The 14,443-nt window shown below is 36.0% G+C and overlaps 1 protein-coding gene across 1 annotated transcript in view; it reads left to right on the top strand.

The window, feature by feature from the left end:
* Positions 1–14,443, top strand: part of LOC110200652 (ankyrin repeat domain-containing protein 26-like) — a 75,204-nt gene that overhangs the window by 25,952 nt on the left and 34,809 nt on the right. Inside the window, exons 12-16 of the mRNA XM_078149949.1 lie at positions 73–1,170; positions 3,637–3,863; positions 7,353–7,523; positions 9,533–9,566; positions 12,966–13,104. Of these exons, the coding sequence (XP_078006075.1) occupies positions 73–1,170; positions 3,637–3,863; positions 7,353–7,523; positions 9,533–9,566; positions 12,966–13,104 (1,669 nt within the window). The remainder of the gene's footprint in view (positions 1–72; positions 1,171–3,636; positions 3,864–7,352; positions 7,524–9,532; positions 9,567–12,965; positions 13,105–14,443) is intronic.

Consider the following 14,443-nt stretch of genomic DNA (forward strand, 5'->3'; position numbering starts at 1 on the left):
GCTTAAAAGATTAATTTTAACTATTGTTTGTTTATTCTTTAATTTTTTTTCTTCCATATTTCATTACCCAAGAATAAAGTTACTTTAGAAACAGCCAACATACCAGAGCAAACAGCACCTAAGAAACAAGTAAAGCCACTTAGTTTTCCACTTTCCCTGAAAAAAATGTCTCAAGGACTAGAACCCAATAAGGAATCGGATTTAGATGCAGAATCAAACTGGGAAGAAAGGTATGAAAAAATGTGGGTTGAAGACGAGAAAATGGAAGTCAAAAAGAATTTTAAAATTGTAGCAACTGAGTTAAAGCAGATATTTGGAGAAATTTATGAAAAGGACAAAACTGCTGATCAGTCTACAGAAAAACTATGGGAAGAGGAACCACTAGATGGCTTCGAAGAGAAAACAGAACCATTACAGGAAGCATCCCGTAATCTGACAAATAACTCAAATGATACTGAGGAAAAGGAGAAATATAGAGGCCCGCTCGATGTAGGAGTTCAGTCGTTTCCTGAACAAAGGGAATACTCTCTGGAAAATGCTGTTTTAAAGAATTTAAAGCTCACTTTCCAAGAAGATGTTCTTCAGTCATCTTCTAATCTGTGCTCAGAAAGTAGCAACCTATACCAAAAGAAAGGTAATAAGCCAGAAATTGAATGTACTTGCAATTTAAATGAAGAGGATGTTGCTTATGATGGAGAAAATGTAAAAATAGCCAACTCACAAATAGCTATAAATGAAATGAAGAAAGATGGAGGATTTGGTATGCGACTGGCAGGAAGTCTGAACAGAAATACCATAAATTTGGAACCAGATTCAGGACGTTTGCTACAATCAAGTGGTCTAGGAAGCCATTTTGGTGTCCGGCGTACTCGCTCTGATGATATGAAATCAGTCATCCAAGAAAAAAAGCCTAAACTTACTACTGCAACAAAATTTAATGAGAAAACAAAACTAAAAGAAAACTTATTCCAGAAAAGTGGTCACAATGCCAATATCTCTCCAAATGAGATAAGACAGTGGAGACACTCCCTTCCATATAGTGACAAAATATCAAAAATGCACCTGGATAAAGAATTAAAGCAAGATGTGCAAAGATTTAAAAATGAGTTAGGGGTATTGCAAGTAGAGTTCCTGGCTTTGGAGAAGGAAAAAAGACAACTACAAAAAGAGGTACATTCACCTCCTGCCACTCTGTATTCTATTTATTTTTCCCCTTCATCAATCATCCTGTGTAATTGACTTTTTACATGATGAAAATGCTGTGTTTAAATGCTTGCTCTTTATAAAAGGTATATTTAAAGTTGAATTAAGGGAAATATCCAGAAAGCCTTTATTAAAGCCCTTATTTTGGTCATTTAAATTACTCCATCAGATTCCAAAATATTTTGCATGTGAACAAGAATAAGCCTAAAGATAATTAGGGCATAGGCCTAAAAGAAATGTAGTAAACTTAGGTTCTCTTTTATACAAGTCCCTCTAATATTTTACATTTGAAATAATTTTGCTTTCTGTGGACATATTTATTTTCTAAGCCAAGTTTAAGATGTTGTGGCTTAAAATATTGAAAATAGAGGCCAGCATTAGGAAATTTCTAACAAATCCACCTGATTGGACTAATAGTTTTATTGTGATCTGCTGTGTTCATCTTTACTGACTTTATCAAAATTATTACTTGAAATTTTTTGTATCAAAACAACATCAAACACATTTTTTGCTAATTTAATTAGTATCAATTTTCAAAAAGTCATTAATACAATATTTCTCTATTTATCTCACAACTAATAAATGACAGAGTTGGGACTTATACCTAGACCTGACTGACTACAAGTTCAATGCTCTTCTTCTTGAATTTAACTGTTTTTAAAATATTTTCATTTGCTATAAATATCTATAGCAATATAGCAAATATTTTCAGCACATAGAGATAATATAAAATGTCAGCAAAAGATAGAAAAATAATAGCAAAACACTGACTTCTGATATACTTGAACATTGACTGACTTTAGATACTATCAAACTAGCACAGTTCATTTAATCATTGAAGTTTTTTGGAGGATCATTGGCAGTCATCCAGTCAAACTCCCCCCTATTATCTTATGGATAAGGAAAATTTAGGATCAGGGAGGTTAAATCACATGGCCAGGTTCTCTTGGCTCATCTGTACATTCACGTATTTGCCTTTTAATTATGCTTTGACATTAGTACTCAAGATATAGCAGAGGATAGTGGATAAAGAGCTAAACTCATTCAGTTAGACCTGGATTCAGGCCCTGCTTCTGACACATACCAGCTTTGTTACTGTGAGTAAGTCAGTTTACCTTCCCAGGCAGCCATGAGACTAGAAGCAGGGGCTGATCTGCATTTCTGGAGGGAGTTTCCTTAAATCACAGGTCCTGTCCACAAAGTAATAGTAATTGGCATTTTATATAACTTAGATTACAAAATACCATTTAGACATTATCTCATTTGATCTTCATTACTATTCCTATAAAGTAGGTGCGACTCCTATTTACAGACAACGAAGTTGAGGCTCAGAATGCTTAAATGACTTCGGGAAATGGGCCAAGTTGGTACTTCAGCCTAAAGCTTCTAATAACAGGCTCAATGCTACTTCTCCTATATTTTTTAAGTACTAAATAATGTAGCTTCATTCTGAATATGTCTTCTGAATCAGATGTGGGGACCTTTACCCGGTGTACTGGATTCTGTTTACTAGTTTATGATTTTGACCAAGTTACTTAATGTTTCTGTGCTTCAGGATCCTCATCTCTAAAATGACAGCATTAGACTAAGATTTTTTCCCAAATCTAAAAAAGATTATGCTTCTGTGAATGTGCACAGTGAACAGCACTGATTTCCCAGAATGTGGCAGCCACACTGCCTAAATTGCACTCTGCTCAATTTCCTATGTTGTGATGAATGTTGATCCAATATTTCAGTGACTACCTTCAGTTTTTTTTTACTCCCTGAACTCAACGATCAGGAATGAGAAATGAGAAATGGGATAGGAAACACTCATAGTATGGTGGGAAAAAAGGAAAGGTAATTACTTCAATCCTCAGTTTAGTCTATCTGTTCGTTGTGGGGTCAAGGCTGAAAATGAGTCTGAATGTGTGTGTCATATCTGTTTGCTTCTGTCTGCTTGTTAAAGGAGGGAAATGAGAGAAGAACATGAAAAAAGGATGAGAAAACAAAATGAGATAGGAATTGAGTTATCATTTTGAAAGCTGAGCAATTTGTCTTCTTTCAAACAAAATTTATTAAAAAATTATGGCATTTTTTGTTTCCAAAATAAAATATAATTGAGAGTAATATAGATATTTAGGTATATATTTCAAAATAAAAGTGGGAACATGAAAGGCAACATGGCATAATGGATAGTGGGCCAGGAAAACCTAGTTCAAGTCCTGCCTCTGACAAATATGGGCAAGTCATTTAACATCTCAGGATTTTAGACAACTCTCTACAGCTATAAATTCTTGAGAAGGTTAAGAGCAACATTGGTAGAGGAAATTTTCTCTTCTAAGAACTCTGTGGACTAGTTAAATCACAGATCTAGTACTTGTCCCTAAGTAAGCACAGCATTTTCTTTTTAATAAAGTGACAGTTATACTAAGTCCTAACCTTTCCTTTTAGGTTGAAAAGAAAAAGCATCAACACAATGAAACTGAAACGTTGGAAGAAAAAGATGGTGATAACTTAATTAAAACTAGAACAATTGGCAAAGTTAATGAGCTGTTTTCTGTGGAGAGCAATCAGCATGGTAAAGATGAGGAAAATAAAATCCCTGGGGCAGAGAGTCCAATAATGAACATTTCTTCTTCCAAGGAAAGTTCAGCACCTGTACACTATCTTTTAAAGGGGTAAGTTTGTCAAAATATTAAATAGGAGTATTATTATCAAATATGAAAGCTAATGTTAAGTTCCATTAGCTCTAACAATCTGGAATCAGATTCCCTGCATCAACTTCAGGCTTATTCTTTTCCAAGAAGGCAATTCAAGTCCCATGGCATATATATTTCTCTTTTGCTTTCAGTATGTTCTTTTATTCTGGGACTGTCACATCAGCGTCTATCAAAGAAGGAGGAGGGTAGGTAACCTTTGATGAAATCCAGATGAATAATGTACAATATAAGATATGGGTGGCAAGGAGTAAATCAAGATAGTTTTCAAATGTATAAATAATAAGTCCTAATGAGATATTAAAATATGCTTATGGCTATCAAAAAATGAGATCTCCTGTCTTAGTGGATAAAAAGTTCCCCGTCATTAGAAGTGTTCAAGAATGAATGAATTTCTTCTTTCACAACATGACTAACGTGGAAATATGTTTAATGTGATTGTACATGTATAGCCTATATCAGATTGCTTGCCATCTTGGGGAGATGAGGAGAGGGAGGGAGAAAAAAATGGGAACTCAGTCTTATAAAAGTGAATGTTATATGTGTAATTAGAAAAAACAAAATACTATTACATGAAAAAAAAATAAATGGAGCTTTCCTTATTAAAAAAAAAAGAATGAATTTAAGTGCTTATTGTGTTCCAAGTACTGAGGATACAAATAAGAAAGTCAGACAACCTAGACTCTCAAGGAGCTAACACTTTTATTTGAAGATATGCAGAACATAAGAAGAACCATCTAACAACCCACTGCCATGTGGTGGGGTAGGTAGAGGGGAAGAGTGGAGGGTCCATGTTGAAAAGGATCCTGGTTCTGTCCTCTAAGGATGGTGCTGAGGAGAGAAAGATTTAGTGTCCTTTCAGGATGGGTGAAGAAAAAAGGGGAATTGGCAGAAAAGTCGAGAGAAGCACACATGTAGCACTTGCTCCATAAGGCCCTCTACTGCCCATGTGGGTTCTGGACAGGCTGAGGAAGAACAAAAAGCAGGTAACTGCTACCTGCTGCCCCACCAAAAAAAAAAATCATGGGACCGTAAGATGATAGATGACACCATGACAGGAATGTGGTAAACAGGATTCACATTTCAAATTGGGATTGCACTAGATGACTCCAAAGTTCCATCTTATAAGAGTCTGAATCTGGAAATGTTCTAGATTGACCTTTAGAAAGTAGAGAATGTAGAGAAGCAAGCCCTAATTTACTTTCATTAACTTGATGACAATTAATTTAAGCATATTGTAGGATAATGAATTTCAAGAGCAAAAATTATATAAGTTCAAGAAGACAATATTTATACAAGCATAACATATGTGAGAGGCATTGAAAAGGGCGTCTTTCTTTGCCTCAGTGTTGGTACCTCTACATTGTGACCTCAGTGTCACGCAGACAGAAAGTTGCCTACTTTTCCCTTGATTAGAGAAAAGTGGCCATATTAAACCTATTTTCAAGAGACAGTAGAGCCATGGGCGATGCATAGAAAGTATACTTTTGTTTTAATTGTCATCTTTTCTTTTTGTATCAGCCTCATTTCCCAATATGTCTCTCCTCACCCTTCCAGAGAAACATCCCTTAAAACAAAAAATTTAAAAAAAGGAAAATAGAGTTCACCACAACCAAACGCCACATTAATATTACTTGCAGCGTTCCACACTGATAGTTTTCCACCCTGTGTAAAGGGAAAGGAGGTGCCTTCTCATCTAGACCAAGTTGGTCATTATAATTTCAACAGTATTCAATTCCAGTTGTTTTATTTGCCTTAATATTTACATTATTGCAGTTATGATTGATATTGTTGTCCTGGTTGTCCTTACTTCATTTTGCATTAATTCATATAAATATTGTCATGCTTCTATATAGTCCTCATTTCTAACCACACACAGTAATGTTCCATTATATTACCAGACCACAATTTCTTGAACCATTCCCCAGACAATGGGCAACTACTCTATTCCCAGTTATTTGCTACTACAAAAAAGTGTTGCTATGAATATTTTGGTGTATTTAGTACCTTTCTTGCCATTGGGTAAAAAAAACTCATTGGGGTTTATGTTTAGCAGTGGAAGAGAGAAATAATTCTAAAGCACCAGAGGAATGACTATTCTTTGGAAAAATTTTGACTAGAACTTAATGGAAGCAGTATAAGTTGCAAGAGAACATTCTAATCAAATTCTGTGAAATCTGTGAGTAAGATTAGGGGTTGGAATAAATTGATATAAAAAAGTATTATAAAATGTGCCAGATGTTTATTTGTTTTTTCCCATTAAAGTCCTTCTTTAATACCTTATCAGAGTTGGAAGGTGAAGGTCACTAAAGGCTATGTCAACAGAGCAACAGGCAAGTTTGTGAGGTCCATTAAAGCTAGGATCAAGAAGAGTTTTCCCACGTGTGAATGTCAGTTGCTCACTGGTTTGCTTGTGCGCACGTATACGCACACATACACACAGAGGAATGTGCTGTTAAGGCAGTCCATTCCTCTTTAAATAAGTCTAATTGTTTGGAAGTTGTTGGGTTTTTTTTTTGGTGTACTGATCCTAAATGTGCTTCTCTGCCCTAGTGCTACCCTTTAGGAGGTCAATTAAACGTGATAGCCTTTCATATATTTGAATACATATACCGTTCCCTATCCTCCCAACTCTTCATCTTCTCTTCTCTAGGATAAACATCTGCAGTGTCTTCAGCTGCTCCTTATTTGACATGTTCTTCATCCTTCTCCATCCTGGTTTCTCTTCTCTGAACATATTCAGAGTTTTCAATGTCTTTCCTAAAATATATCTCCCCAAAATGAGCACAGTCCCTCAAATATATTCTGATCAGGGCATAGTATAAGGAAACTATCACCTCCCTTCTTCTGCATTCTATGCCCCTTGGAATTCAACCTACAGTCATATTAACTTTTTGTACTTTTTCCTGGCATTTTTGGCTCATATCAAGCCTACCTTCTATCAGACTCCTAAATATTTTGCACACAGATTGTCTACTCACAACTATCCAGTTTTTTACAGTTGTTATCTTTTAGCCCAAGAATAGCCTGGAAATGGGGGAGCACTTTAGGTGAAGAAAACTTATTCTATGAAGGTTTGGAGCAGAACATATTCCTAGACTAGAGAAAACACAAATCTGACTAGAATGGACCTTGTATTCTGAGAAGCAGTGTTGAGAACCTCTGTTGGATTAATAAGGTAGGCCTGAATATAAAGGAACTTCACAGGCAGGCAGTTCAGAATTGATGCACTCCAAAAGAGGGCAGCAATTAAAAGTTGATCATCTGGGGAATGATATGCTCAAGGGCTTACCTAAGGAAGGTTAATCTCGAAGCAATATGTAGTATGTGTTAAAAGAGAAGGAAAAATAATTTTCCCCTTTGTTTTCTTTTTAAAATTTTTCCCATTGTTTTCTTATCAGTTTTCAATAAAGAACAATTTAAGCATCCTTCCATGGATTTTTTTTTCAGCAATGATTCAGTCATGCATATGAAAGAAGTAAAAAAGCCTCAAAATGATAAATGGATTTCAGAGGATCCTGGTATTAATTCATCTTGTGAAAAGGTGAATTCCTTAACTGATATCCTACTCCATGTTCCTGAAGACAGTATTTTAAGTGAAGCAGATCATGATAAAGAAAGGTAAAATGCTATTGTATTTCCTCATGGAAAATTATTAGCAATGTGTGCTTTTGGCCATTGTAGAAGATTGATGCCCTTTTATTCTTTGTTCTGACAGTATTGAGATATATGCACATGAGCACTTTCACTGCAGGCAACTGTATTCCAAACTGTATTCCAAATGCACTTATGGTACACCTAAGAGGCCCAGATTCTCTTTGACATACATACCACACTACTTCCCACTGTTTGACAGTTGAAATTCTTGTTTTCTTCAGCGTAGCAAAGCAGTCCCAGTGACAATGCACTCCATTTTGGTCATTGTGGTGACAGAACACAGCAGGATAGACATTAGTCAATAGGAATGTGGTTTTCACCATGCCTAAGCACTAGCGGAGGGAATACCAAACTTGGCACCGGAGGATTGGAGTTCAGGTTTTCACTCTATTACTGTCATAGCATAGATTTAAAACTGGAAGGCACTTTAGGGATCGTCTAGTCCAGCTTCTTTATTTTAGAGATGAGGAAAGTGGACTCAGAGAAGCTTAGTGGTTTGCCTGTGATCACACAAGTAAAAAGAGGCAGAACCAGGGTTTGAACCTAGGTTTTCTGACTCCAGATTCCATCCACTTTCTACTGTACCAAGTTGCCAACATTAGCAGTGGGACCTAGAACATATCACACATTTGTAAAATGGGAATAATAATACTTGCATTATCAATAGTATTGCTGTAAGGAAAAAGGAAAGTTCTTTGTAAAGTGCTATAGAAATGTGAACTATAATTAAACATTCAATAAATATGTTATGTTTTCCTTGTGTGCAGAGTACTCTGCTAATGATTGCTATTATTACAATAGTCTTCACTGAAATAGATCATACTTATGGAACTACTTAGCAATAGATATAGGGCTAAATATGGGGATACTGCTGGGTACACAGTATATTGTGTTTAACTTAGGATTATGTGAGTGTAGGAGTTGATTGAGCCCCTGGGAAGGGATAGACCCCATTTTCTTCTCCTAGACTCAGAATTTATTTACTTCTAACTGCTTTTTCTACTTCTAATTTATAGGATATTCTCTGATTGGGTCACTGATGTTGGTATATCTTGTTATTTTTTAAATACCTAGAAAGAGTAAATCATTCTTTCATAGGATTTCTGTCTCTGAATTTTGTTATACTATTTAATCATATTGAAGTTTGATACTTCAGGACTGCAGAGGATTCATGTATGGTCTCATCAGCATGAACAAATTCTCTAGTGAGGAAAATTGTGGCTCATTATCCTGTCAGAGCAATGTCCATGTCTTCTCATATTCCTTCTACAAGAGGTTTATCCAATGTGTTGGTAAACTTGTTTAAAAAGCATTACTCATGTACAGTGTGAAGAGCCATATGTCAGGCCCTGGGAAAGATAGAAAAGTGAATAAGACAGTCTTTGACCTCTTAGAGCTTGCAATATAGTAAATAGAACACATTTACATATAACTTGAATTTAAAAATTATGATTATGTTGGTTACCATATATATAATATTTTCTAAAATTTAGAATACAGTCAAAGAAAATGGACATGATTTAATATTTGTTGATGTCTCAGTTCATACCAATTATTATTATAGTATTCTGCCCAAATTTTTGTTATTTTGGAATCTTAATAACAGAGACTTTGGCATGTGAACAATTGAAAAAATAAATCATTGTTTTTGTATCACAAATAAGAAATTTTGGCTGACATTGATTTTGAAAGTGGTCTCTCAAGCTTTTTATTTATGGGAAGAAATTCTGATATTACTTATTTTTTTGTTTGTTTTAAAAAATTTTCAAGAGGCAAAGATAAAGCATATGTTATAAATCAGGGCTACAAGATTAAATACTTTTAAATATTCTTTATCTTATGTGATTAGCTTGTAGAAAAAGCATGTGATTTTCGAATACGCATGTATTAAATCAAACAGTTATAATGATAACAAACTTTATTTTTATTTTGCCTATTTATATTCACACTAAAAATAATTATTTGTCTTTTAGGCCTGCAAAGAAAACATTGAATGAAAAGAATAAGGTACTGTAAAAATGCCAGAAATATTAATTCGTTTAGAAAATAATGAATGTTTCAGTGGACAGATAGGACCCCTTTTTTGCATTATAAAGTATAGGAGTCTTTAATCTGAAAATGGATGCTTTTAGAAATAGTTTCCTAGTGAAATGTGTCCATTGTGAAAGCTAGAAAATGAATTATGTTTCTGGATTTTCCCTCATTTCCCTCATAAATAAAATGAAGACTATTTATCATCTGTAAGAGATACTGTGACTATTTATGATGATTTTCATAAGATTCCTAAATAATTCAGCTCCTAGGTAGTTAAGTGCCATAATTGATAAGTCAAGAAGACCTGAGTGTGAATCTATCCTTGGGCTCCTAGCTAGCTGTATCAAATCACCTAACCTTTCTTAGTGTGTTCCTGCATTTCTTTTTTTTTTCTAATTTTTTTTGTGGGTTTTTTTTGTCCATTAATTTGTTTATTTTTAGTTTTCAACCTTCACTTCCACAAGATTTTGAGCTCCAGATTTTCTCCCTATCTTGTCCCTCCCCCAACCCCAAGAGAGCATGCATTCTGAATACCCTGTCCCCTAATCTCCCTTCTCTTCTATCTCCCCCCCTTATCTTATCCCCTTCCCCTTCTATTTTCCTGTAGGGCAGGATAGATTTCTATAACCTTTTGCCTGTATATCTTATTTCCCAGTTAAATAAGATGGGAAAACAGTTTTTAACATTTGTTTTTAAAACTTTGGGTTCCCAATTTTATCCCTTCCTCCCTTCTTACCCACCCTCATTGAGAAGGCAAGCAACTTGATACAGGTTATACATGTGTAGTCTTGCAAAACACTTCCATAGTAGTCATGCTGTGGAAAATAACTATATTTCCTTTCATCCTATCCCACCCCCCGTTTATTTTATTCTTTCTTTTGACCCTGGCCCTCCTCAGAAGTATTTGTCTCTGATTATCCTCTCCCCCAATCTGCCCTCCTCCCCTCTGTTATCCCCCTGATCTCTTATCCTCTTCCCCCCTATTTTCCTGTAGGGTAAGATAGCTTTCCATACCCAATTGTGTGTGTATGTTATTCTCTCCTTAAGCCAAATCCAATGAGAATAAGATTCATTCTTTCCCTCTCACCTTCCCCCACTTCCCCTCCACTGTAAAAGCCTTTTCTTATCTGTTTTATGTGAAATAATTTACCCATTCTACCACTCCCTTTGTCCTTCTCCCAGTATAATCCTATCTCACTCCTTAATTTTATTCTCCAGATATCACCCATTCATGTTCAACTCATCCTGTGCATTCTGTCTATCTGTCTGTCTATCTATCTATCCATCCATATAATTTTTTTTCTTTTTTTTTCCCCTCCAAGTACCCTAATACTGACAAAGGTCTCATGAGTTACAAATATCGTCTTTCCATGTAGGAATGTAAACAGTTCAGCATTTAATAAGTCCGTTATTATTCCTCTTTACAGTTTACCTTCTGATGCTTCTCTTGAGTCTTGTATTTGAAAGTCGAATTTTCTATAGCTCTAGTCTTTTCATCAAGAATGCTTGAAAGTACTCTGTTTCACTGAATTTCCATTTTTTCCCCTGAAGGATTATAGTCAGTTTTCCTGGGTAGGTAATTCTTGGCTGTAATCCTGTCTCCTTTGCCTTCCAGAATATCATATTCCATGCCCTCTGGTCCCATGATATAGAAGCTGCTAAATCCTGTGTTATCCTTTTTTTGGGGGGCAGAAAGGGGGTGAGTCAATTGGGGTTAAGTGACTTGCCCAGGGTCACTCAGCTAGTAAGTGTCAAGTGTCTGGTCTGAGACTGGATTTGAACTGAGGTCCTCCTGACTCCAGGGCCAGTGCTCTATCCATTGTACCACCTAGCTGCCCCAATCCTGTGTTATCCTGATTGTGTTTCCACAATACTTGAATTGTTTATTTCTGGCTGCTTGCAATATTTTCTCCTTGACCTGGGAACTTTGGAATTTGGCTACAATATTCCTAGGAGTTTTCCTTTGGGGATCTCTTTCAGGAGGTGATTGGTGGATTCTTTCCATTTCTATTTTGCCCTCTGATTCTAAAATACCAGGGCAGGTTTCCTTTATAATTTCTTGAAAGATGATGTCTAGGCTTCTTATTTTGATCATGGCTTTCAGGTAGTCCAACAATTTTTAAATTATCTCTCCTGGATCTGTTTTCCAGGTCAGTTGCTTTTCCATTGAGATGTTTCACATTGTCTTCTATTTTTTCATTCTTTTGTTTTCGTTTTACAATGTCTTGATTTCTCATAAAGTTACTAGCTTCCAGTTGCTCCATTCTAATTTTTAAGGAAGTATTTCCTTCAGTGAGCTTTTGGACTTACTTTTCCATTTGGCCAATTCAGCTTTTTGGCTTTTTGGACGTCTTTTGCCATTTGGGTTCAGCTATTTTTCAAGGTGTTATTTTCTTCAGTGTTTTTTGGAGGCTCCTTTAGCAAGTGGTGTTGACTAGTTTTTCGTGATTTCCTTGCATCACTCTCATTTCTCTTCACAGTTTTTTCTCTGCTTCTCTTACTTGCTTCTCAAAATCTTTTTTGAACTCTTCCATGGCCTGAGACTGATTCATATTTTTCTTGGAGGCTTTGGATGTAGGAGCTTTGACTTTGTTGTCTGCTTCTGGTTGTTTGTGTTGATCTTCTTTGTTACCAAAGAAAGATTCTATGGTCTGACTTTTTTTTGCTCAGTTTGCTCATGATCTCAGCCAATTACTTGAGTTTTAAACTCTTTGTTAAAGTAGGCATCTGCTTCCAGTGTGGAGAATATACTATCCCAAGCTTTGGAGTTTCTGTGCAGCAGTTTTCAGAGATAGTTCTAGGGACCTGTAGCTTTTCAATTCTTCCAAGGAAGTATGGTCAAGGGCGAGGTGTTTACTCCTTTCCTTTGGCATTTGTGGGTTGAGAAGTCTGGAAACCACCACAGCTGCCTGTGATTCAGTCCTCTGAGGCTTGCTCCAGGTTCTCTGAGGCCTGGTTTTTGTCTGCATGCCCACGCTGAACTGCATTTCTCTTCCAGCCCTGCACTATAGACCTTTCTAACCAACCATCAATGTTGTCTTGGGCTGGAAATTTGTTTCACTCTGTCTTTTTGTGGGTTCTGCTGCTATATAATTTGTTTAGAGCCATTTTTTACAGGTATTTAGAGGGGTTTGGGGGAGAGCTCAAGCAAGTCATTGCTTTTACTCTGCCATCTTGGCTCCACCCCCCCCAGTCTGATTCTTCATTTCTAAAAGAATTAGAAGTAAAGCTTATCTTACAAAATGGTGGCGAAGATGCCGTGACATAATGTATATAAAGTGTTGCAAAAACCTTACAGTGCTACACAAATGTTAGCTATTGTTATTATTTTTAAGTTTTTATTGTTTTACAATACTATTACGTATTTTACAGGACAAAGTGCAGAGGGATGCAGATGATCTTGATGACCTCACTCAGTCATCTGACACAGCTACAGAGGATTATAATTTACCTCCCTTAAACTGTAAGAATGTTTTGTTGTTGATTGAGCAACTTAGTGTTGATTGTAAAGGTAAGGATATTTTAAAATTTCCTAACAGAATACCAGTGTTAAACAAAAACCAAAGATGTGGGTGTATACAAGAAGATACCATTGAAGTCCTATTTCATTGACTCATAGTAAAATAGATTTGACTTTGGGTCCTTGGAGGCTCTGATACCAGAGCCTAATCTCTGACAGGCCTTGCCAAAGTGAAAGGGATTATGTTGGCTTCAGGGTGATGAATTTTTCAGCCATAGAAGATGACCTTCTATTTGTTTCAATTCAAAAAGAATTATTAAGTACCTACTGTGTGCCATATACACAAAGTTTCGATAAGACACAGTCATTGACCTCATTGAGTGTGCAACGTAGTAGGGGGATATAGCCTAAACAAATAACTCTAATATTAAAAAATACATAAATACTTGAGGAATACCTTCGTATTGCTATGTGAGATTCAAAGTGGGAAAGAACATTAACTATCAAGAAATCAAAAATAACCTCTTTGTGAAGGTAGCATTTGAATTGAGTTTTAAAGGATGGGTATGAATTCAGTAGATGTAGATCATGGGAGTATAGGGGGAAGAACTGAGCATTTTGGAGCTTCACTTTCTTCATCTATAACATATCTTACTTCACAGGATTTTTGTGAGCCTATATGTGCTATATTACTACATGTGAGTTATTAATATTGAATGCTAGGACAAGGCATATGAATTTTTTGCTTGGTTGACAATAGAGGACCATTGAAGAGACTAATATGACTAGATGCATAAAAATATCAGGCAGTGATCTCTTTCATGGAAAGAATGGCCAAAATATTAAAATCTTTCACTAAATGGCCAAAAATGTCAACAATCTGACAAACATTCTGCTTAGTTTTTATAACTCTTCTGTCAGTAGGGCATATAGGATAGTGTACTGGACATGATGCCATGAAGACCTAGGTTCAGATTCTGCCTTATACACCTTCCAACTGTGTGAATCTCAACAAGTCCATTAACTTCTCCGTGCCCCAGTTTCTTCTTTTGTTCTGAGTTTTTGAGCTTATGATTTCCCTTACTGTCAGCTTCACCGCCCACTACAATCAGTGTGTCTACCTCTAGCAGTCCTGTTCCCTCCTTGCTGCTTCACTGAACACTGAAATGTACGAAGAATTGAAAGTTACCAAGGGAAACCCAACAACCATGTCTCTTGAATCTGTAACTTGATATAACACACATTTCTGACTCTGGATTAGGTCTAAATTTGGCTATGTATCTCTCTGCAGAATAAAGTGCCTGGGTTTTATGGCAGCTTTTTTCCTTAATGCTCAGAAGATTTTTTTAGTCTCTTCTGGTGTCTCAGCTATATTTTGGTTAATGTTACC

The sequence above is a fragment of the Phascolarctos cinereus genome, unplaced genomic scaffold (assembly GCF_003287225.1).
Source record: "Phascolarctos cinereus isolate Bilbo 61053 unplaced genomic scaffold, phaCin_HiC Scaffold_1;HRSCAF=81, whole genome shotgun sequence".
Classification (NCBI taxonomy): Eukaryota; Metazoa; Chordata; class Mammalia; order Diprotodontia; family Phascolarctidae; genus Phascolarctos; species Phascolarctos cinereus.